Genomic DNA, 24059 nt, shown 5'->3' with positions numbered 1-24059 from the left:
GGCTGATGACGCAAAGATAGGTTGAAAAGTAAGTTGCGAAGAGGACTTGGAGGCCACAAAAGGGATAGAAATAAGTTGAGTGAGTGGTAAAGATCTGGCCAATGGAGTAGAATATGGGAAAATGTGGAATTCTTCATTTTGGCAGGGAGAATAAAAAAGAAGCAAATGATCTAAATGGTGAGAGATTGGATAGCTCTGAGATACAGAGGGATCTGGGTGTCATGGTGCTTTAATCGCAAAAGGCTAGTATGCAGGTGCAGCAAGTAATTAGGAAAGCTAATAGAATGTTTATTGCAAGGGGAATTGATTACAAAGCTAGGGAGGTTATGCTTCAGTTATGCAGGGCATTGGTGAGAACCCATCTGGAGTATTATGTACAGTATTGGTCTCCTTATCTAAAGAATTGAACCCGGGTCCCTGGTGCTGTGAGGCAGCAGTGCTAACTACCGTGCCATCTGAATACCCCAATCAACTAAAGTTCGCCATTCGGGTCTTGGAGTGGAGCTTGAACATTCTGCTATGGAGACTCAAACAAAACCACTGACATTATGATTGAAGCATGGTCCAAGCAAATGCAGTTCAAACCCGAAAAGCCATCAGTCGGCAATCATTCATCCTATTATGGTCAACAGCTGACCCTACTGAACCTTTCAGGGTCAGAGCACTGCCCTCATTTTTATGTCGTGGATGGATGGTTTAAATGGATTAATCCAAACAAAGTCCTTTGGAAAATTGTCAGTGCCCCAATATATCTGGATCTCCGCTACATTTGCAACTCATGCAGTGCACTCTAGGTCATGTACCTTTGCTGCAGTTTTGATCAACACTGTAATAAAATAAATGGATGAATACAAATGAGGTCTCCTAAAGCTAAGCAACAATAAAAGTCCCTTTTGTGGAACTTGGTTCCATTGAAATATCACAGTAAGGATCACAACGAGTCAAGATTAAGTCAGACGTAATATATAATACAAAGTTCCTGAGTTTCACCTGGTTTACCTGGGAAAGTGGGTGAGAAGTGGCAGACGCTTTCTTCAGGAAATTGAGGAACAGATATTCTTCTTCAGTAACCAGGAATGAGAGGGCAGCAGGGCAGCACACGTCGCTAGCACTGTGGCTTCACAGCGCCAGGGTGACAGGTTCAATTCCCCGCTGGGTCACTGTCTGTGCGGAGTCTGCACGTTCTCCCCGTGTCTGCGCGGGTTTCCTCCGGGTGCTCCCAGTTTTCTCCCACAGTCCAAAGACGTGCAGGTTAGGTGGATTGGCCACGCTAAATTGCCCTTAGTGTCCAAAAAGGTGAGGAGGGGTTATTGGGTTATGGGGATAGGGTGGAAGTGAGGGCTTAAGTGGGTCGGTGCAGACTCGATGGGCCGAATGGCTTCCTTGTGCACTGTATGTTCTATGTATCTATGAGAGTGAGACAGAAACCCTTGCTGCACATTTGAGCTCTCAAGTTTCGTGTGATTTTCCAATCATTTATTTCAGTGGAGAGAGAGCCGCTAATGGCTTCTTTCAGAATTCGTGGTAAGTGCCTCAGCAATTCATTCACTCAAGCTCTTTAATGCCTGAGTGATGAAGAAGAAAATTTGCCTCTAAATGCATTGAATAGAGCCATCATGGAGTTGATTGTACCCAGTCTTTCAAAAGAATGGGCTTCTTATCAAAATTATTAGGCACGTGCTGTGATGGCTTTTGTTCCAGTTCAATACATAAAGAAAAGGGCATGAATTTATATTAGTGCCTTTCATGGTGTCCCAGCGAGCTTCACAGCCAGAGCCAACAGAACCCAAATTTACACCTAAACCAAAAATCGGCTCCTCAGCAAAGTGTAGCGTCAGGCTGGTACATGTATTCACACCTCTGCATTGTCTGAGAAGCAAGTGTGCTACCCCTGATGGCATTGGGTTATCCTTAAGTCACATTTTAAAAACATAATTCATGTTAATTTAATGTGCAATGCAATGGTGCATAAATATGATCGATTTGGAACGAGGGAAATAAAGTTGAAAGCTGTCGCATTTTCAGCTGGCATGTATGTTCCATCGTAACTCTTATTGGAGTTGCTTTTGCTCCCTGATCAATACTTTGTCTGTGTTTCTGGTGACGGAGCATCCATTGGATTGATTGGAACTGACCGAAAAGGGACCAGTACACCTGGGTGCAGACTCTATGATGAAGATTGTGACTCGTGCATGCACTTCCTCAAGTGCAAACCATTCAGTTGACAACAAAAAAGTAATAAGTTGCTGTAGTCGGGGCGATGATGACACAAACATCTACAGTTGAAGCACAAATCGCAGGGCACACTCCTTGCTTTTCTGATGGGTCAAGCTTTATCCTGTTGAGGATTGCTATAGCAATCGGCACACACGCAGACAAAACGCCCATTGATTCTGAAACGTCTTACTCATTTCTTTGGCAGAGCTCTGGCTTTCTGTGGCCAGTTTACTATTCCAATTGAGTGTTTCTGGAGAAGTAATTGCTTGTCGATTATCGTTTCTTGTGCAGGGGCTAGAAGAGAGAGCTCATTATAATGTCACTAGGAAGGTCACAGGGTGGCTTTGCTAAAAGAGCCCTTGGAGCATCCGACTGCAGAACAGGATGACATTTAAGGGAAAAATATAATAAAAGTCTTGTCCAAAGCCCTGTATTTGTGCCCAGTACATTAACCCATCCTTCCTCCCTTTTTGTATGAACATCTCGCTTATGTGTCGGGGTCTTTGTCTACATGCAAGAGCTGACAGAGACTCTTTCATTGCACAAACCACTATATGTACCATGTCCACATTCTTGGCGACCCTCAAATAAGTCACTTCTTTTTAATTTGCCTTCATTAACTGGCCTGCTGCTGGGCTGTGTGAGAGGAGTTTCTTGGGACTCTGTAACCCCCCCTGGGGTTACCTCAGGATATCCAGGGGCACCACAGCAGGAGCGGGCTGTGCTCCTCGCATTAATTAGAACCTAATTTGGCACTACTGTACTGTGAAATGATGGTGTGGAGATTAAACCCTGGCTTCCTTTTTTTTCAAGAGTCATGTATTTATTTGTTTTAGTCATAGACAGGAAATTGTATAAACTGTAGGCTAGTAATTGTCAGGGGATGTCAAACTACTGCAGTGAGGTTAGATGAGTAAGCACACAATCATCAGGATAAGCAACTAAACTTGATCACTGGTGTAATTGCTCTCATCCCTTGTGGCCATTGAGACAGGTTACTTCAAATGTAACTCTTGTTTTTTGCACTCCTCCTGGAGGCCGACATCATTAAGCTCTGCAGTAGTGCGAGTCACCAAACATGAGTTGCACATCTGAAAACTTGTGCATTTGTGTGCGTACAAAGAACTCTCACTTTTCATGGCCATCAAGATGTTTTACAGCCAATGAAGTACGTTTGAAGAAGAACTGTTCTCATGTCGGAAACGCAGCAGCCAATTTGTGCCCAGCAAGCGCCCACAAACAGCAATACGATAATGACCAGATTATCTGTATTAGTGATATTGATTGAGGAATAAATATTCACCAGCATACTGGGGATAGCATCCCCGTCTTTCTTCGAAATCACATTGTAGGATCTTTAATGTCCACCTGGGAGACAGATTGGGCATTTCATCTAAAAGGCCGCATTGATCATAGAATTTACAGTGCAGAAGGAGGCCATTCGGTCCATCGAGTCTGCAGCAGCCCCTGGAAAGAGCACCCCACTCAAGCCCATACCTCCACCCCATCCCCGTAACCCAGTAAACCACACCTAATCTCTTTGGACTAAGGGGCAATTTAGCGTGGCCAACCCACCTAACCTGCACATCTTTGGACTGTGGGAGGAAACCGGAGCACCCGGAGGAAACCCACGCACCCACGGGGAGAAAGTGCAAACTCCACACAGATAGTCACCCGAGGCTGGAATTGAACCCGGGACCCTGGAGCTGCGGGGCAGCAGTGCTAACAACTGTGTCACCGTGCCGCTTCCTCAGCACTGCCCTGGAATATCAGCTTTGATTCTATTATTGTGTTCAAATCTTGGAGTATGACTTGAACCCACAACCTTTTTGGCTTGGAGGCGACTGAGCCACAGGTGGGCAACTGACTGTAGAGAACAATAAGTTAATGTTTGGCCTTCTTTCCTGCTTACAGGCCAGGTAAGGGATACCCCAAAGCAAATTCAAGGTCTCAGTTCCCTAAGGACAAGCACTTTAAGAATAATCGTTGATTTTGGACTAAATATTTGTTCAATTCTCAGAAAGTCCAATGAAACTGGATAAAATTTGTACCAAACTCTGTGTTTATATATTGGACCCAACTATGTTATATTACTGGGCACAATATAGGCTTTTGTTAATTCGTGCAATGATTATATGAATTTAATTTCGCAAGGATCATTTTCTGAAGTTAGTCAATACCTCTGTTGTGCCAGCAATAATAATCTGGTCATTTAGTTTTTGCATAGTCAAGATTTTAAGGGATCCTGCTGCTGTTATCAGAGCCCCAGCTTTGCAAGGGAGATCCTAATTTCCTCAGGAAGCCTCACACCCGGATCTGATTTATTGCTTGTTTCCGGAAATATTATTTTAATCATCACGTCCCATTATGATGAATTTCCTCTCTGCAACCATTGCGAGACGAGCCTATTGCCACCTCATATAATGATACCTACCCTGATCCAAAAGGATGTGTCCTCTCTTGCTTGTTTGTGCCTCGCGTGGACTGAGGTTAGTGGGTAGGCTGAGTGTAAGCTCACACAAGTTTGGGCATGACTCTGCATTTGAGCATTGATGCCGTCACCTCCGTAGAGTCATCGGGCTGGATTTTCCGATTGCTGATCCCAAAATCACGTTCGGCGATTGGCCGGAGAATCCGATTTTACACCGAAATCTGGGGCGCCGCTGTTTTTCAGGTGCTCTGCCCCCATCATCGCTGAGAATGCCGCACGCCATCGGGTTGTTACCTGAGGCCCCCCCCCCCCCCACCCACCGAGAGGAGCATCAGTGCGGGGGCGCCGCCGACTTTTTGGTCGTAAGACGAGACATACGCTCCGAACATAGCCTCAAAGTCGGAGAGTCAGCCCATTGAGTTTTACTGCACAGAAATAGACCCTTTGGCCCATCGCGTCTGTGTCGCCCCTCAAGCACTTTGACCACCACTTAGTCCATGGCCTTGGGCGCCACGGCATTTCAACGGCTCATCTAAATGCTTCTTAAATGTTGTGAGAGTTGCTGACTCGACCTCCCTTTCAGGCAGTGATTCACTCCACCCTCTGGGTGAAAACATTGTCCCTCAAATCCCCTCTACATTTCCTGCTCCTTAAATCTAGGCCTCCGGGCTATTGGCCCCCTACTAAGGGGAAAGGTTTCTTCCTATCCGCCCTATCAATATCCTTCATAATGTTATACACCTCACCGAGGCACCCCTCACATCCTTCTCTGCTGTGAGGAAGACATCTCCAGCCTATCCACCCTCCCTTCGTAGCTGAAACCCTCCAGCCCAGGCAACATCCTGGTGTATCTCCTGTGCACCCTTTTTAGTGCAATCACGTCCTTCCGATAGTGTGGGGTGACCAGAACTGCACACAGTACTCTAGCTGTGACCTAACGTGCATTTTATACAGCTCCATCATAGCCTATCTGCTCTTATGTTCTGTGCCTCAGCGAATAAAGGCAAATATTCCATGTGGCTTCTCATCATTTGAAAGACCTGGCAAAGCCTGAGCTAGTGGTGCTTTGGAATGTTTGCAGTAATCGCAGATTAAACCTCATTAACGGTTTAATGTGAGTGCTGTTTAAATTTCAGCGGTGATTGATTGGGAGGGAGGGGAGAGGGATGGAATGGGGACCCTCCATAAGGAATGAATTGTAACCTTTGACACTCAGGCTCACATTAAGATCGGATCCCAACTCCCTGGGCTCAAGCGACTGAAGTCCAGATGTTGCAGCCTCACCTCAGTTGTGGAATACCAGATGCAGTTGAAAAATAATTCAGCAGATTTCCAAAGGACAGTCCATAGAATCCCTCCGGTGCAGAAGGATGAAATTTGGCTCATGAATTCCGCACCAACCCTCGAAAGAGCACCTTCTCTAGGCCCACTCCCCGACCACACCACATCTTTTGGACACGAAGGGGCAAATTAGCACGGCCAGTCCACCTAACCTGACACCTTTGTTCTGTGGGTGTGGGGGGGGGGGGGGGGGGGGGGGGGGGGAACTGGAGCGTCTGGAGGAAATCCACGCAGGCATGGGGAGATAGTGCAGACTCCACAGAGTCACCCAAGGCTGGCATTGAACGCGGGTCCCTGGAGCTCTGAGGCAGCAGCGCCAACCCCTGTGCGACTGTGATGTGACAACTATCACAGGTGACCATTACATTCTTTACACCCCCCCGCCCTCCCTCCATCCACCACCAGAATATATCCATTGTCAGCTGTGCCATATCTACTCTGAGAAAAGGTGAAGTATTTTCAAACAGAAACCTGGGGCTGGATTCTCCGCTCGCTGACGCCGAAATCGCGTTCGGCGATTGGCCGGAGAATCAAAGATCCCGACCGAATCGGGGGCGGCGCCACTTTCACGATGCTCCGCCCCTCCAAAATGCGCCGTGTATCGACAGCTTCAGGACATTGCCTGAGGCCCGCCCCTCCCCGATGCTCCGCCCCCGACCGTCCGAGTCCCTGACACGTGACGTCTCCTCCGTCGGGAACTCGGCGTGGTGGCTGCGGACTCAGTCCAGCGCCATCACAGTCGGGGGAGGGCTGATCCGCGGGCAGGGGAGAACTTCAACAGTGGCTGCGGGCACTGTGGGGGGGTGGCCCAGGGTGCGCAAGCCTGCCGAACTGGGGGGGGGACTATTTCGCAGGCCGGGTCTCCAAGCCGTATCAGCAGCTGGAGCCGGGTGCTCTACGCTGCCTTCCTGCTAGCCCCCTGCAAAAAGAGGTGGCCGTTTTACGCCATTTTTTCCACTGTTCCCATGTCGGCGTGGGGACATAGCCCCAGAATCGGAGAAACCAGCCCCTTAAGTCATAGAAAGTAAATCTTCAGACTGAAGAGTTAAATCTTCCGTTTAAAATGTCCTTTTTTTTTTGAAGGACTGTTCCTTTCCAAACAGTCCAATCTCTATTTTAGCATGCTTTTTTCATTCCTTGGGAGGCTCAACGTTTCATTTAGCTGACCCCCAAAACACCACCCCACCCCCACAAACCAAACCCGGGCTAACTTCATGTGATCCTGTGCAGACCCAGCCTGTGTGCAGCACCTCCAGATCACATCTTGACTTGTGAAAGCACAATCTTTCACAGGGAGTTGAACCTTCCAAATTGCGAAATGGAGCAGCATTCACTATCAAACGGAAAGAGAGAGAGAGAAAGAGAGAGAGGGACTGCTGCTGAAGATCTGTTCCTCATTAGCGGGCTGCTTGCTGTTATTCCATTGCCCCTAGCCCCGCAGTATTCCTGACGTTGAGGTGGTAAGTCAAAAGCTCTGGCCGGCCCGAGTTCTTGGCTCACATCAGCCTGTGGCAGCATTTCCGCTCTCAGCTCCCCTCTTCCTCCCCCACTTCACATGTGGATTGATGGAGACAGGAAACAAGCTGAGGAGAGAGGGAACAGCTGTGGGTAACCCCCCCCCCCCCCCCCTCCCCCCTCCACCTTTGGAAAAGAGGCATGAACCTAGCCAGACAGGCAAAGAAAATGCGCCAGAGAGACAGATGTAATAATGGGGGTGGAGACATTAATAGGAGCCAGGAGATTTATCTACCTCAATAATATTTCTGAGGTGGGGGAGGGAGGATGGAATAGCTGTACAGGTGGTGAGTTAACGTCCATGAAAAAGGAAAATGCAAGACACCCATTGCCCAGTATCTGGTCTGAATAAAGGGAAATTGTTGCATGCCATTTACCCTATAACATGCTTACCCAAGATAAATTAATTAATAGCTGCTCTACTTATAACCCCAGCCGAATACATCAATCACTCCAGTTATTTGACTCAAAAAGCTGTTCTCGGCTGAAGGCTGCAGTGGTAAACTACTGACCCCAGAGCTTGTGGCAATGTCCACGGTGGAACAGTGGTTAGCACTGCTGCCTCACAGCACCAGGGACCCCGACTCGATTCCCGGCTTGGGTCACTGTCTGTGCGGAGTCTGCACGTTCTCCCCGTGTCTGCGCGGGTTTCCTCCGGGTGCTCCGGTTTCCTCCCACAGTCCAAAGGTGTGCAGGTGGATTGTCTATGCTAAATTGCTCCCAAGTGTCCCAATATGTGCAGGTTAGATGGGGATAGGGCGGGGGAGTGGTCTTAAGTCGGGCACTCTTTCGGAGGGTCGGTGCTGACTCGGCGAATTGGCTCGCTTCCTTCTGCACGTTAGGGATTCTATGATTGAACACTGAAGATTTGGGTCATCATTGCTCTCTTTTAAAACCCAAGGAATGAAGGCTTATACTTTAGAATATATTAAATAGATAGATGTGTGTGTGTACATGCATGTACTTCACATTTTAAGAAGGACAATCTTTTTTATTGTTGAATGGGTGTATTCTTTGGAACTAACTCAAAATGGGATTACATGGGACAGAAATGAAGACATTGTTCTGGCCCAAAGGGGGTTGAACCACAAAGCCAGATTGCAACCACTTTTATCTTGCAACTCAATATCACAATTACCATACTTTTCTTGCAGAGATATTCGTTTACAGTCACGAAATTATGCCGAACGAATATCAATGTGCGAGTATTTAATGCGCCAATCTGAAGTATTTTGAGGGAGGGTTAGGATTATTTGAGACAGATTGATTTTGAAGTCTTTGTGGTATTTCATTATCACACGGAGACTTGGTGGGATTCCTGAACCTCCTGTGGCTGAAGATGTGAACGGCACAAACCTAATGCCCATCTCGCTTGGAGCTGTAAACTTCCTGGTTGATTTTTTTTTCATCAAATGGATCAATTTAATATTTTTTTTGCAATAATTTTTATTGAAAAAATTTTGATTTTATACAACAATGACGCACCTTAGAAAAATACCAAAAATAACAATAATATTAACAATCATATACATTCGCCCCACCTCCATGAACAACACAGCATTTTAACAACAACGCAGATTAACACATTGTAAAGTTACAGAATAGACACTACAATAATGAACCCCCCCCCCCCCGGGTTGCTGCTGCTATTGACCAAGATACCTATCTTTGAGCCAGGAAGTCCAGAAATGGCTGCCATCGTTTATAGAACCCTTGTATTGATCCTCTCAGGGCAAATTTGACCCTTTCCAACTTTATAAACCCCGCCATGTCACTGATCCAGGTCTCCACCCTTGGGGGCCTCGCATCCTTCCACTGCAGCAAGATCCTCCGCCGGGCTACTGGGGACGCAAAGGCCAGGACACCGGCCTCTTTCGCCTCCTGCACTCCCGGCTCTACCGCAACTCCAAAAATCGCGAGTCCCCACCCTGGTTTGACTCAGGATCCAACCACCCTCGACACCGTCCCCGCCACCCCCTTCCAGAATTCTTCCAGTGCCGGGCATGCCCAGAACATATGGGCGTGGTTTGCTGGACTCCCCGAACACCTGGTGCACCTGTCCTCACCCCCAAAGAACCTACTCAGCATGGTCCCGGACATATGGGCCCGGTGCAGCACCTTAAATTGGATGAGACTAAGCCTCGCACATGAAGAGGAAGAGTTAACTCTCTCCAAGGCATCCTCCCAAGTCCCGTCCTCTATCTGCTCCCCGAGTTCCTCCTCCCATTTAGCCTTCAGCTCCTCCACTGACGACTCCTCCACCTCCTGCATTACCTTATAGATGTCAGACACCTTCCCCTCTCCGACCCACACCCCCGAGATCAATTTAATATTTGAGACAACAATGTGGATATTTGATTTGGCCCCTTAAAAAACACAAAAAAACAATTGCAAAGTGTCCAATTCAGCTGCTATCTTGATCTCTATTCTAACTTCTGTGAATTGGTCTTATGCAAAGAAGCGAAAGATATTACCCTTGTAATGGAAGCTCCCTCCTAAAACAAGGGACGAAACGATGGCCTGCAACCAATAGTGACCTACAGGAAACTGTATTCTGGCTGCCACTAGGAACCTAGGGCTTTTCTATGTAATGTGTGTATCATAGAACACTGCTACAGTGCCATATTGGTCACGTCAGCTCAGCACTAGTTTTTCTTACACGTCCTGAGCACTCGCTAAATACCACAAATCCACGTTTACCTATTTTCGGTTGACATGGGATCGAAAATCTGGTGCACCCAAAAACTGCCAATAGTTGAAATTGTTTCCACCCAGGGGGCTTTTTGTCCTGACAACACCTATTGTTTCAGTCCAGGGTTGTTTCGGTTTTATTCTGCTCTAATACCAATTTGGTGGTCCTGTCTAGAACAATGGGCGGGATTTTCCGATTGCCAGCGGCAAAGTCGCATTCGGCAATTGGCCGGAGAATCCCTTTTGATGCCAAAATCGGGGGCGGCACCTGTTTTCGGATGCTCCGCCCCCTCCAAAACGGCATCATCGGTGAGTACGCGGCACACCATTGGGACGGCCTCCGGACATCACCTGAAGGCCCTCCCCCCCGATCGTCCGCCCCTGATGGGCCGACTTCCCGACGGCGTGGATCACTTGTGCTCTGAGTTTTCATCAACCTCACGTGGTGGCTGGGGACTGTGTCCAGCACCGCCACAGTCAGGGGGTGAGGGGGGGGAGCCGCTCTGCTGGCCAGGGGTGCTTCGGCGGGGGTTGGGGGAGCTGGTGGGAGGCTGTCCAGGCATGGCGAGGGGGGTTGCATGGGGGGGGCACTATCTGGCAGGCCAGGTCCGAGCGCAGCCGGTGCCATGTTGTACAGCACTGCAGGTCACTGGCACGCGTATGCGGGGTCACGGACCAGGCAAATCTCCGTCCGTATCTGCAGCGAGAGTCGGGGGGTTTACGCGGCACGGCTGCCAGCCCCCCACCGGGCAGAGCATCGGTGCGGGGGCAGCAACGATTTCTTGGGTAGTAACACCAGGCACATGCTCCGGACATGGCCTCAAAATCGTAGAATCCAGCCCAATATATTTCAACACCAAAGCTTTCCAGAGATATTTGTCTTGTGGTGAGTTGTGTTTGTGACAGTGTGACAGCTGAACACTTGGAAATGATCACAGCCAGTAACGATCTAGAAGGTCTGAACGACACCTTCTGTACTGTGGCCGTCTGGCCCCGGAATGTAAAGGTCAGGCACACTGTCTGACAATTAAGTTAATTTGAAGAAACTTTAGATTTTATTTTCAAAAGTAAACAAGTAAAGTTCAGTCTTTCCTGTGGGCTAAATTCCATACAGAGTATCTGCCTCCAATATACCTGTCCAAACAGACACATGTAAATCAGGAGAAAAACACAAATCATCTCACTCCTCTTCCCTACACGCATAACTGTGAACACAAACTTGAAGCTCCTCAAATCAGCGGTTTTCACCCACTCCAAAGCACCCACCCACTCTCCTGCCCCCGTGTTAGAAAATTCCACAGACCAGCCCAACCAAGACAAGTCTTTCCATTTGTTTAAAACATGGTTATATGATGAAACATGTTTATTTATTATAAGTTATGTTTTGTTTACTCATGTGTAACTTATTGATGAGCAACAAATCCACCCCCCCCCCCCCCCCCCCCGACCCAGATTTTCGCTCCCCGGTTGGGAGTATCCTTGGTTCTGTGAACCCGATTTTTAAAATGGACGCCCGCAATTGGGATTCTCGTTCGGGATGTGGGAGGTGGGGGACTGGATTGGAAATTGGGCCTATGTTCCAGGTACGAGTGCGGAGGCTGCTGGGTGTAGATCCAAGCTCGGCGGAAGGCTGGCCTCTGTGGTCCAGGTCCAGCACTTTGTTTAAGTTAATTTTTGAAAGAACAAAACAAAAAAAAGATCTCCTGCTCACACCTCCCCCACAAATTCCCCATGGTCCATCCATGCTAACCGATGCCATCTCCATGGCCCCTCATTTCCCCCATGATCCCACCTCCCCATGGCCCTTCAGCCACCATGCCAATTTAGTGCCAACTCATGCCAACCAGTGCGCACCACTCTTTGAACTTATACCCTCCTTGCCTCCTCAACGTTGACAGTTCTTTGACAGGTTTGACAGTTCCTTGATAGTTTCAACAGCCCTAGTGAGTTTATGCACTTTTTACACACAATCATATTTACTATTAACAATCCCAAAAGGTGCCTTATCTCTCCCAAAGGGTGTCTTACATTTCCCAAGACAATATCCAAGTGGTGGCTACCTTCCCTCTCCAAAGGTTTTCCAAACTAATCCGCCAAGTTCGCTTACCTGGTCTAATCTGCACACTTTGGGTTTAACACACCTGTCCGACTAAAGTCCCACGTAAATGGAGACAGGTGTGATGTAAATGGCCAGTTTCCTCCATCAACTACACACGTGCAAATCCAGGTATGACTCCAGTCCTGTCCACGCAGAAATGGAACAAGCCATGTTTGGGGCAGGATTTAGAATTTTCAGCCATTTCCATGATTTTCAGAACTATAGAGTGTTTCTCCATCATAGCAAGTATCTGAGACGATGTGGTTGACTGGCCACGTTACAATCTCTGTCCAGTTTAATACATGTTGAGGCTTAAATGGTACTCAATGTGTTTTCACATAGCCTGGATGGTTCAAGGCACTTCACAGAGAAAATTACCTTCAGGGTGTAGTGACCCTGTGGGCTAACTCACACGTTTGTGGGTGCAAACTGTATTCTGTTCTGCTCATTCTCTGGTTATTTCTGGCAGGTGCCTTGAGACTAACTGACAGAATTCTGCCCCTTAACCAGCCCAACTTGATGACCACATGTTTAACTTTGTCTTCTCAATGTTGCAGTTCCGTGGCAAAGAATGGACAATATGGGATCGCTTTGATGTCCAAGGCATTAAACCAGATGGTAAAGAGATGACACTGGCAGAGTTCCTGGATTACTTTAAGGTAACAGAAACTTCCCTGTTGGTTCATTCATTTAGTTTTGCGGTACAACCTAAACAGAGGTGTATACTCATATTATGGATTGTATTTATCAGCCAATAGGAATGTATAATGTAGGGCGGCACGGTGAGGCAGTGGTTAGCACTGCTGCCTCCTGGCGCCGAGGTCCCAGGTTCGATCCCGGCTCTGGGTCACAGTCCATGTGGAGTTTGCACATTCTCCCCGCGTTTGCGTGGGTTTCCCCCACAACCCAAAGATGTGCAGGGTAGGTGGATCGGCCAAACTAAATTGCCCCTTAATTGGAAAAAAATTATTGGATCCTCTAAATTTACTTTAAAAAAAGAAAGAAAAATAAAGGAATGTAGAAAAGGAGCCCATTTTTATTGGGATCTTTATTCCAAAGCAACACCAAATGCACACATGTGCCATGCCTGGCAGATTGATGTGCCTCAGGGTTTTCAAGTTGTTCCTCACTAAGAAGACTTCGAACCCGACTGATGTTTTTTATCTTGTTCATCAATCGTGTGCTGTTTGTTTGAGGATCTCTGTGATGCAGCTCCAGCACGAATACTCTGTGTCACCCAAGCGTGACTAAAAACAGCAGAAAGTGATGGAACTATGGGGTGGGACTTTAGCGCTCAGACAAGGTATGGCAATGGTCTCACAGGGGTTAAAGACCTTTCAAAAAGAACCCTACCCGCTAACTTTTTAACTCCGCACCTTGCTCTCATGCTGTCCATACTTGCAAGGACACATCCAACCTTGGCCTGCTGCAATGCTCCAGTGAAGCCCGGCGCAATCTGAAGGCGCAGCAACTCATCTTCCGATTGGGCACGTTGCCACCGTTGGGACTCAACGATGAGTTCGACAACTTTAGGTTTTGACCTCTCGCCTCCATCTTAAACCCCCCCTTTTCCCCCCCCCCCACTCCATACATGTATTGCCTCAATGCAGAGCACCTCCCACCCACCCCACCGCACCCCAACCCCCCACACACACTTGCTCTTAAAGTTGCTGCCTTTGTTGTAGTTTCTACATTTGCCCTCCTTTCAATTCTGACGAAGAGTCTATGAGTCGAAACGCTAGCTCTGTTTCTCTCCTAATGGATGCTGCCTGACCTGCTGTCTCTCTAGGGTCCTCTGTTCTTATTTCTGCCAAGTTAGGGGCTTGTCGGAGGTAAGACATGGCAAAAGCAGTCAACCCGCTCCCAGGAGCTAAGGGTGGCAAATTAAAGAGTTTAAAGAGGCTGGCTCTGAATATTATTCAGCTGGCAATTTCAAACCAGTGCCATTTTGCAAATTGCCGAACTTTGAAGGGTGTGTGTCTAATAACCCACTAATGTGGTTGACAGTTAAAGACTCTCTCAAGCACCAAGTGAGAACCACATTACATCTGTGGGGGATTCACTTCTACTTTCATAAAAAATGCAATGTAGTGCAAGTTCATAAATGCAAACATTCTAACAAGGGAAAAAGGCCGAAGTTCTCCGGCCTGACTGCTGGCGGGAGTCTCTGGTCCCACCGGCAGCGCGCCCCCCCCCCCCCCTCCCCCACCCCCCGGCGGCATGGGGTGGCATCAATGGGAATTCCCATTGTCAGTGGCGGGAGCACAAAATCCCACCGCCAGTGAACAGCTGACTGCCTCCACCACCGAGGAACACGTAACTGGGTGGCCAGAGAATCCTGCCCAAAACGTGTAGACAAAATACAGTCTGGATCCTTTTTTGTAAGGAAGCCAAGTTTGCTTTCTATCGTGCCAAGCACCTTTAAACTCAGATTAAGAAAGTCTTAATTGCCACCAAACTAGACACTGCCAGATATTAAGTTATTTACACAATAACATTCATTAAGAGCTGTTCTATCAATATGCACACCTCTCTCCTCGCATTAAATTGCTCCAAGCGTAGCTCCTTCAATAACTGCTTCAGAATACACATCCCCCAGGTAAGGTGTTGGATTGGACCCTTCGTCCAACAACCTGTAAATCTGGAGTGTGATGAGAATTTGGAATTGGCCAACACGTGCACTGTTAGGGTGAATAGCCTAGATGCATTTACGGGGAAGGTGAATACAAGAGGGAAAAGGAAAACTGAAGGATATATCAATAAGGTGACACAAAATAATTAAACTGGGAAACTGCTCATGTCAAAAACAAACACCAGCATAGATGGGTTAGGCTGAATAGGATGTTTTTTTCCCAGTCCAATTCGCTTCCCCGCACCTAATGAAAATGAAATGAAATGAAAATCACTTATTGTCACGAGTAGGCTTCAATGAAGTTACTGTGAAAAGCCCCTAGTCGCCACATTCCGGCGCCTGTCCGGGGAGGCTGGTACGGGAATCGAACCGTGCTGCTGGCCTGCTTGGTCTGTTTTAAAAGCCAGCGATTTAGCCGAGTGAGCTAACCAGCCCCTTTAATTAAATGGTGCACTAAGGCAGACATTTCCCTGTTTCCATAGCTAATAATTCCTGGAACAGGCCGCTAGTTTGTCGCCAGGGGCTTATAGCTTGAGGGTCATCAAGCGTGGCTGATCGGGAGTCTATCCCGCTCTTACCGTCAGCCATTGGCCTATTTCGAGGTATTTATAGGTTGGCAGTCACTTGGTTAACCACGTTGTGAATGCACCGTCCTTGCCCATCATGTCCTGGGGTGGGACTTCAACCTGGAACATCTGATTCAGAGGCAGGGACAGTAACCACTGTGCCACAAGACCTTGAATAGGATGTTTCTGCAGCTGTAAATACTCTGTAACGTTGTGATTTCCCAACTTGCACCTCAGATGGGGCAACACGGGACAAAGTGGTTAGCACTGCTGCCTCACAGCTCCAAGGTCCCGGGTTCAATCCCGGTCTCGGGTGACTGTCTCTGTGGAGTCTGCACTTTCTCCCCGTGTGTGCATGGGGTTTCCTCCGGGTGCTCCGATTTCCTCCCACAGTCCAACGGTTAGGTAGATTGATCATGCTAAATTGCCCCTTAGTGACCAGAAGGTTAGGTCCGGTTATTGGGCTACGGGGATAGGGTGGAGGCCTGGGGTTTAAGTAGGGTGCTCTTTCCAAGGGCCGGTGCAGACTCGAAGGGCGGAATGGCCTCCTTCTGCACTGTAAATTCTATGATTCTATGAGATGCATGCTTGAAGGGTTTACTGGGAGTTGCTGAACTGAGCTGCTTACCTCACAAGGAATGGTTTGGTTCCAACATTTAGACTTTACGTTACTGGGGAGATTAGACCTGATACCATACCCGGTGAGCACACGTTGTCAAAAAGTTCCAGTCAATCAAATGGCTTTGCCACAGACCCCTGTCCAGTACGCAGAGGGTTAAAGTAAGAGTGCGTACCCACCATGCCTCGGTAGCCTTGTTCGGGAACGCAACAAGGATATAAAGGGTTAATAGTGAGACGATGGAAAACTCTCAAGGACTGTAAAAAACTGGGATGGATGTGCAAGTGGAGTTCAGCTCCTGCCTGATGGACAGATGGGTCATTGTAGGTTCAAGGGTAGCATTCGTCATGGGGGGAAATGATCCTTGTCAATCAGGATGAATGCAGGTAGACACAAGTTGGTGCTGTCAACAGCACCGTCTCCTCAGAGCTGAGCCATCACATTGCTCTGTGTTTGCTTTAGTCTGTTATCCTGGCACGCCTCCAGCTGTGCCAGCTGTGAGATTGGTATCACAGCAAAAAAAAATACGATTGAAATCTAACCTCTAATTCTGAGCAACAAATCATATGTATTTAGTTTGCACAAAACCGCGATAACGACGTGTTTCTGACACAATGTGATATTTGGAAAGTGGGGATGTAGAGGGGGAGCGAAGATAAGCCTCAAGAGTAACTAACCTGCGGCATTAAAAAAACGAGCATTGGAAAGCCAAAAACAAACTCCTTTACTTTCTAAAATACTTGAAGTAAATTGTAATTACACACATTACCCGGGGGTTGTTTCTCATCAGTTGTTCACTGACCCTCGCCCCAATGTTACTGTAAACTCCAGCACCCACTCATTCAAGCCAGCAGTTGTGTCTGTGTTAATATAGGATTCTTTCTGAATGGAGAGTGGTGGTTTTTTACATTTAAAAAAAAAAGTTTTGAGTACCCAGTTAATTATTTTTCCAATGAAGGGGTAATTTAGCGTGGCCAATCCACCTACCCTGCACATCTTTTAGGTTGTGGGGGCGAGATCCGCACAGACACGGGGAGAATGTGCAAACTCCACACAGACAGTGACCCTGGGCCGGGATCGAACCCATGCAGGGAGTATAGGGAGGGGGGACAGGGGAGGGAGTCGCTGGGGTGGGGAGTGCGGGGGGGAGGGAATTGGAGGTGGCACAGGGAGGCTGAACTGCCGGTGGCCTCCTAGGCAATGTACCTGGAAGTTATAAGATTCTCCCTTGCGTAGCAGCCCTGGCGCAGTTGTTGCGTGACCTCCTCTGCCTGCCCAGGCCGCATGACCTGTTCATCCTGACCATCCTCCACATCCCCCTCATTGGATGAGGCCTAGAGTTCCTCCTCCCCCTCCTCCAGTACGTCTCCCCTTTGCAGCGTGACGTTGTGCAGGACACAACAGACCAGCACGATGTGGGAGACCCTCCCCCCACCAGAGCGATCCAGGCATCAGAACCACATCTTTGGGACACCGATGCACCGCTCGTGGCTGCTGCATGGGCATCGTTAGAATGGTTCTCCATCTTGAACAGGGACCTGCGGACAGGCATCATTAGCCACGACCGCAGTGGATATCCCTTGTCACCCAGGCGCCAACCCTCACCCAAGGGAGTGCCTCAAAGATGTTGGGCACCAACGTCGCTAGGATGTAAGCGTTGTGCACACTGCCTGGATACCGTGTGCATACATGCATGATGTGCAGCTGGTGGCCACACACCAACTGCACATTCATGGAGTGGAAGCCCTTCCTATTGATGGAGCGCACTCCCTTATGCGACGGTGCCTGTAGGGCGGCATCTAGCACCCCCTGGATCTGGGAAATGCTAGCAATGGTGACGAATGCTGCTGCCTGGGCAACCTGGTGGGCTCGATCCAGATCAAAGTTAATATAGTCTGCCACCCATGGTACAGGGCATCCATGGCAGTGAGCATGTACCTGTGCATGATGTCTGCGACATCCCTGACAGGTCCCACTCAACGCCTGGAAGGACCCCGTTGCAAAAAGGTTCAGGCGACCGTCACCTTGACAGCCACCAGGAGTGGGTGTCCTCCTCCATACCCCCGTGGTGCCATGTACGCCATCATCTGGCACAGGTGGTGCACGGTCTCCAGTCAATCAAAATCTTCGGCGACACTCTCCGTCCGCCAGGTCCTCCAAGGACAGGCGCCGAAGATATACACTTGAGGTTAAAGTCCAAATAAACCTGTTGGGCATTAACCTGGTGTTGTAAGACTTCTTACTGTGCTCACCCCAGTCCAACGCCGGCATCTCCACATCAAGTATACACATGGTCTGACGTCATGCCTCCTTTGCTTCTCCCCCTCGGCCTGTTGGACTGCCTTACTGGCTGTGGCCCCTGCCCCTCTGGGGCAAGCTCCTCTTGTGCAGGGTCCTCCCTGAGCAGTGCTTGTGCCTGCAGCCACAGTGCATCATAAAAACATAAGAACTAGGAGCAGGAGTAGGCCATCTGGCCCCTCGAGCCTGCTCCGCCATTCAATGAGATCATGGCTGATCTTTTGTGGACTCAGCTCCACTTTCCGACCCAAACACCATAAGCCTTAATCCCTTTATTCTTCAAAAAACTATCTATCTTTACCGTAAAAACATTTAATGAAGGAGCCTCAGCTGCTTCACTGGGCAAGGAATTCCATAGATTCACAACCCTTTGGGTGAAGAAGTTCCTCCTAAACTCAATCCTAAATCTACTTCCCCTTATTTTGAGGCTATGTCCCCTAGTTCTGCTTTCACCCGCCAGTGGAAACAACCTGCCCGCATCTATCCTATCTATTCCCTTCATAATTTTAAATGTTTCTATAAGATCCCCCCTCATCCTTCTAAATTCCAACGAGTACAGTCCCAGTCTACTCAACCTCTCCTCATAATCCAACTCCTTCAGATCTGGGATTAACCTAGTGAATCTCCTCTGCACACCCTCCAGTTCCAGTATGTCCTTTCTTAAGTAAGGAGACCAAAACTGAACACAATACTCCAGGTGTGGCCTCACTAACACCTTATACAATTGTAACAAAACTCCCTAGTCTTAAACTCCATCCCTCTAGCAATGAAGGACAAAATTCCATTTGCCTTTTTAATCACCTGTTGCACCTGTAAACCAACTTTCTGTGACTCATGCACTAGCACACCCAGGTCTCTCTGCACAGCGGCATGCTTTAATATTTTATCGTTTAAATAATAATCCCGTTTGCTGTTATTCCTACCAAAATGGATAACCTCACATTTGTCAACATTGTACTCCATCTGCCAGACCCTAGCCCATTCACTTAACCTATCCAAATCCCTCTGCAGACTTCCAGTATCCTCTGCACTTTTCGCTTTACCACTCATCTTAGTGTCATCTGCAAACTTGGACACATTGCCCTTGGTCCCCAACTCCAAATCATCTATGTAAATTGTGAACAATTGAGGGCCCAACACTGATCCCTGAGGGACACCACTAGCTACTGGTTGCCAACCAGAGAAACACCCATTAATCCCCACTCTTTGCTTTCTATTAATTAACCAATCCTCTATCCATGCTACTACTTTACCCTTAATGCCATGCATCTTTATCTTATGCAGCAACCTTTTGTGTGGCACCTTGTCAAAGGCTTTCTGGAAATCCAGATATACCACATCCATTGGCTCCCCGTTATCTACTGCACTGGTAATGTCCTCAAAAAAATCCACTAAATTAGTTAGGCACGACTTGCCCTTTATGAACCCATGCTGCGTCTGCCCAATGGGACAATTTCTATCCAGATGCCTCCCTATTTCTTCCTTGATGATAGATTCCAGCATCTTCCCTACTACCGAAGTTAAGCTCACTGGCCTATAATTTCCTGCTCTCTGCCTACCTCCTTTTTTAAACAGTGGCGTCACGTTTGCTCATTTCCAATCCACCGGGACCACCCCAGAGTCTAGTGAATTTTGGTAAATCATCATTAGTGCATCTGCAATTTCCCTAGCCATCTCTTTTAGCACTCTGGGATGCATTCCATCAGGGCCAGGAGACTTGTCTACCTTTAGCCCCATTAGCTTGCCCATCACTACCTCCTTAGTGATTACAATCCTCTCAAGGTCCTCACCTGTCATAGCCTCATTTCTATCAGTCGCTGGCATGTTATTTGTGTCTTCCACTGTGAAGACCGACCCAGAAACCTGTTCAGTTCCTCAGCCATTTCCTCATCTCCCATTATTAAAACTCCCTTCTCATCCTCTAAAGGACCAATATTTACCTTAGCCACTCTTTTTTGTTTTATATTTGTAAAAGCTTTTACTGTCTGTTTTTATATTCTGAGCAAGTTTACCCTCATACTCTATCTTATTCTTCTTTATAGCTTTTTTAGTAGCTGTCTGTTGCCCCCTAAAGATTTCCCAGTCCTCTAGTCTCCCACCAATCTTTGCCACTTTATATGCTTTTACCTTCAATTTGATACTCTCCCTTATTTCCTTAGATATCCACGGTCGATTTTCCCTCTTTCTATCGTCCTTCCTTTTTGTTGGTGTAAACCTTTGCTGAGCACTATGAAAAATCGCTTGGAAGCTTCTCCACTGTTCCTCAACTGTTCCACCATAAAGTCTTAGCTCCCAGTCTACCTTAGCTAGTTCTTCTCTCATCCCCTTGTAATCTCCTTTGTTTAAACACAAAACACTAGTATTTGATTTTACTTTCTCACCCTCCATCTGTATTTTAAATTCCACCATATTGTGATCACTCCTTCCGAGGGGATCCCTAACTATGAGATCATAAATCAATCCTGTCTCATTACACAGAACAAGATCTAGGACCGCTTGTTCCCTCGTAGGTTCCATTACATACTGTTCTAGGAAACTATCGCGGATACATTCTATAAACTCCTCCTCAAGGTTGCCTTGACCAACCTGGTTAAACCAATCGACATGTAGATTAAAATCCCCCATGATAACTGCTGTACCATTTCTACATGCATCAGTTATTTCTTTGTTTATTGCCTGCCCCAACATAACGTTACTATTTGGTGGCCGATAGACTACTCCTATCAGTGACTTTTTCGCCTTACTATTCCTGATTTCCACCCAAATGGATTCAACCTTATCCTCCATAGCACCGATGTCATCCCTTACTATTGCCCGGATGTCATCCTTAAATAACAGAGCAACACCACCTCCCTTACCATCCACTCTGTCCTTCCGAATAGTTTGATACCCTCGGATATTTAACTCCCAGCCGTGACCATCCTTTAACCATGTTTCAGTAATGGCCACTAAATCATAGTCATTCACGATGATTTGTGCCATCAACTCATTTACTTTATTCTGAATACTACGAGCATTCAGGTAAAGTACACTTATGTTGGTTTTTATACCTCTGTTTTGAATCTTAACATCTCCAGTTTTATTCCTTTTAGTATTACTGGGCCTATTCACTGAGCTCCCCTCAGTCACTGTACCTTGTACTGTCGCCCTTTTTGATTTTTGACTATGTCTTTGCCTTGCACTTTTCCCCTTACTTCCTTTTGCTTCTGTCCCTGTTTTACTACCTTCCAACTTCCTGCATCGGTTCCCATCCCCCTGCCACATTAGTTTAAACCCTCCCCAACAGCTCTAGCAAACACCCCCCCTAGGACATCGGTTCCAGAGGGCTGCTACGACCAGGCAGAGTGCAACCAATGCTGGCTGTATCCAAAATCCATTCTCTGCAGGGGGATCAGGGCTGATATCATAGAATCTACAGTGCACAAGGAGGCCATTTGGTCCATCGAGTCTGCACCGGCCCTTAGAAAGAGCACCCTACCTAAGCCCACACCTCCACCCTATCCCCGTACCCAGTAACCCCACCCAGCCTTTTTGGACACTAAGGGCAATTTAGCGTGGTCAATCCACCTAACCGGCACATCTTTGGACTGTGGAGAAAAAAAACGACAGTGACCCAAGCCGGGAATCGAACCTAGGACCCTGCAGCTGTGAAGCAACTGTGCTTACCACCGTGCTACCGTGCCCCCCATATGTTAGCATGATGAGTACTACTGTACCCATCCAGATCCATCAGGCTATGCAGCAGCCCTGGGTTGCACTGCAGGTCCCTCCCAAATCTCATCCCCACCCCCGGCTGTTCCCCCCCCCCCCCCTCCCCGATACTGTGCCATCCACAATGGCCCCATTGGTGACTGGCCCTAGGAGGGCCTCTACTCCACCAGCTGTCCTTGCCAGCAGGGGTACCAGTGGTTGTCACAGCCCATGCCAACATGTCCATGTCCTGCTCCCTCCTGTTGGGTCAACTGTGAGTGTCCTCCTAGGGCGGCTGTGTGAAACCCTAGCAGCGGGTTGGCGAGTGGTGGCAGGGGGCCATAGTGCGCCACCGCCCACCTCCATGCCTGGTGGTATGCATGCGGCCAGGGGCCACGGGTATGGCTGGGCGAGGGGGGTTGGGCACCAGTTGGGATTGTAGCTGTAGTGTGCTGTGGGTCCTGTGTGCAGCACCTGGGTTGTGCCAATCTGTCTGGGGACAGGATGGATGGGGGCAGGGGCGCAGTGGGCAGGCAGGGCATGGAGACAGCCAGTGGTCCTGCGATGTGGGCTAGCCGATAGTGTCACTGGTGGGGCCTCTGCCCTGCGAGGGGCATTGTGCCAGGGAGGATGTCAGAGGCACGTCCACTGTTCGGGGTAAACTCTGCTCTTCCCCTGCTTCCCCTGCAGTGGGGCCGCGGTTCCGATGTGTTATCGGAGGGGTGCCAACACCCGTTGGGCCATGGGTGCACTTGTCCACGCCCATCCCGTAGATGGGTCGGTTGGGGTCTGCGGGTTCCCACGGTGGCGGCCTGAGGGGTGGGGTGCAGCCAAATGACCGGTGGCGCTCTGCACATGTACAGGACACAGTGGAAAACCAGTGCTGTGCGCAGTCTAATGGCTGCCTTGCAGAGGCAATGCCGATCCATGCCTGGTCACCCTGAACCTGTGGCCTGTCTCCGGGTCAGTTCCCGCTACTGCCCCCGGCCCTGGCAGATGCCCCCCAGCCAGCGGCAACCCACTACTGCGAATTGGGAAACGTTTCTGACCGCTTCTCTCTCGTTCAGTATCTATGGCGCCCGATCCCTGTTTTTAAACACTTGTAGCAAACGTCCACCTGGCGGGGGCGCGGCATCGCGGACAAACCCGGTAACGATATGTTAACGCATGCAAATGCCAGTTTTGCATGCCAATGCCGGCGGAGGCATGGCGAGCGATGGTTGGCGCTACCATTGGGGCCCTGGAACATGGCGGTCGGTTCGGCACCCAGCGCCACACTTGATTTTCGGCTGACGCCCGATTCTCCGCCTGATCGCGTTCCGCGTTTCTGGCTTCGCGTGATGGAGTATTCACCCCATAAGGTCTGTACCAATAATTGACCCTCACGGCCACATCTTACTTCATATCAGCACTGTGATGTTCTGACCATCAACAATAACTTAGAGTTATACACTGCCTTCAGTGTAGTAAACTGCCCCAAGGCACTCCATGGGAGCATCATAGAACAAAAATAGACACTGAGCCATGCAAAGAGTTCTTGGGGCAGATGGCTCGGTCAAAGTGGGCATTATTAAGGAGGGTCGTAAAGGAAAGAAGGGAAGCAGTGAGGAGAAGAGGATCAGGGAAGGAACTCCTGAGCTTAGGGTCTGGGCAGGTATGACCACCAACGATGGAGCGATTAAAATCAGGGTTGCTGGAGTGGCCAAACGTCGGTGAGCGCAGGTATCTGGTGGGGCTGGGGAAGATTAGGGAGGGAGGTGGGCGTGAAGGGAATTGAAAACAAGGATGAGAATTTTATAACCAAGGCGCCACTCAACCTGTAGGAGCCAACGTAGGGCGGCAAGTATAGGGGTGATAAGTGAGCCGGGCTTTGTGTCAGGGAGAGCAAGGCCGCAATGTTTTAAATTACCTCAAGTTCATAGAGGATAAAATGTGGCAGGGGCATATGAGGCAACACAACT

At 48.5% G+C, this 24059-nt stretch overlaps 1 protein-coding gene across 1 annotated transcript in view; it reads left to right on the top strand.

Annotated features, from left to right (window-relative positions):
* Positions 1–24059, top strand: part of LOC119973637 (ubiquitin-like modifier-activating enzyme 1 Y) — a 354147-nt gene that overhangs the window by 302980 nt on the left and 27108 nt on the right. Inside the window, exon 21 of the mRNA XM_038812018.1 lies at positions 12851–12952. Coding sequence (XP_038667946.1) covers positions 12851–12952 — 102 coding nt within the window. The remainder of the gene's footprint in view (positions 1–12850; positions 12953–24059) is intronic.

This window comes from Scyliorhinus canicula, chromosome 11, assembly GCF_902713615.1.
Source record: "Scyliorhinus canicula chromosome 11, sScyCan1.1, whole genome shotgun sequence".
Taxonomy (NCBI): Eukaryota; Metazoa; Chordata; class Chondrichthyes; order Carcharhiniformes; family Scyliorhinidae; genus Scyliorhinus; species Scyliorhinus canicula.
This window is presented reverse-complemented; position numbering and strand designations above follow the sequence as displayed.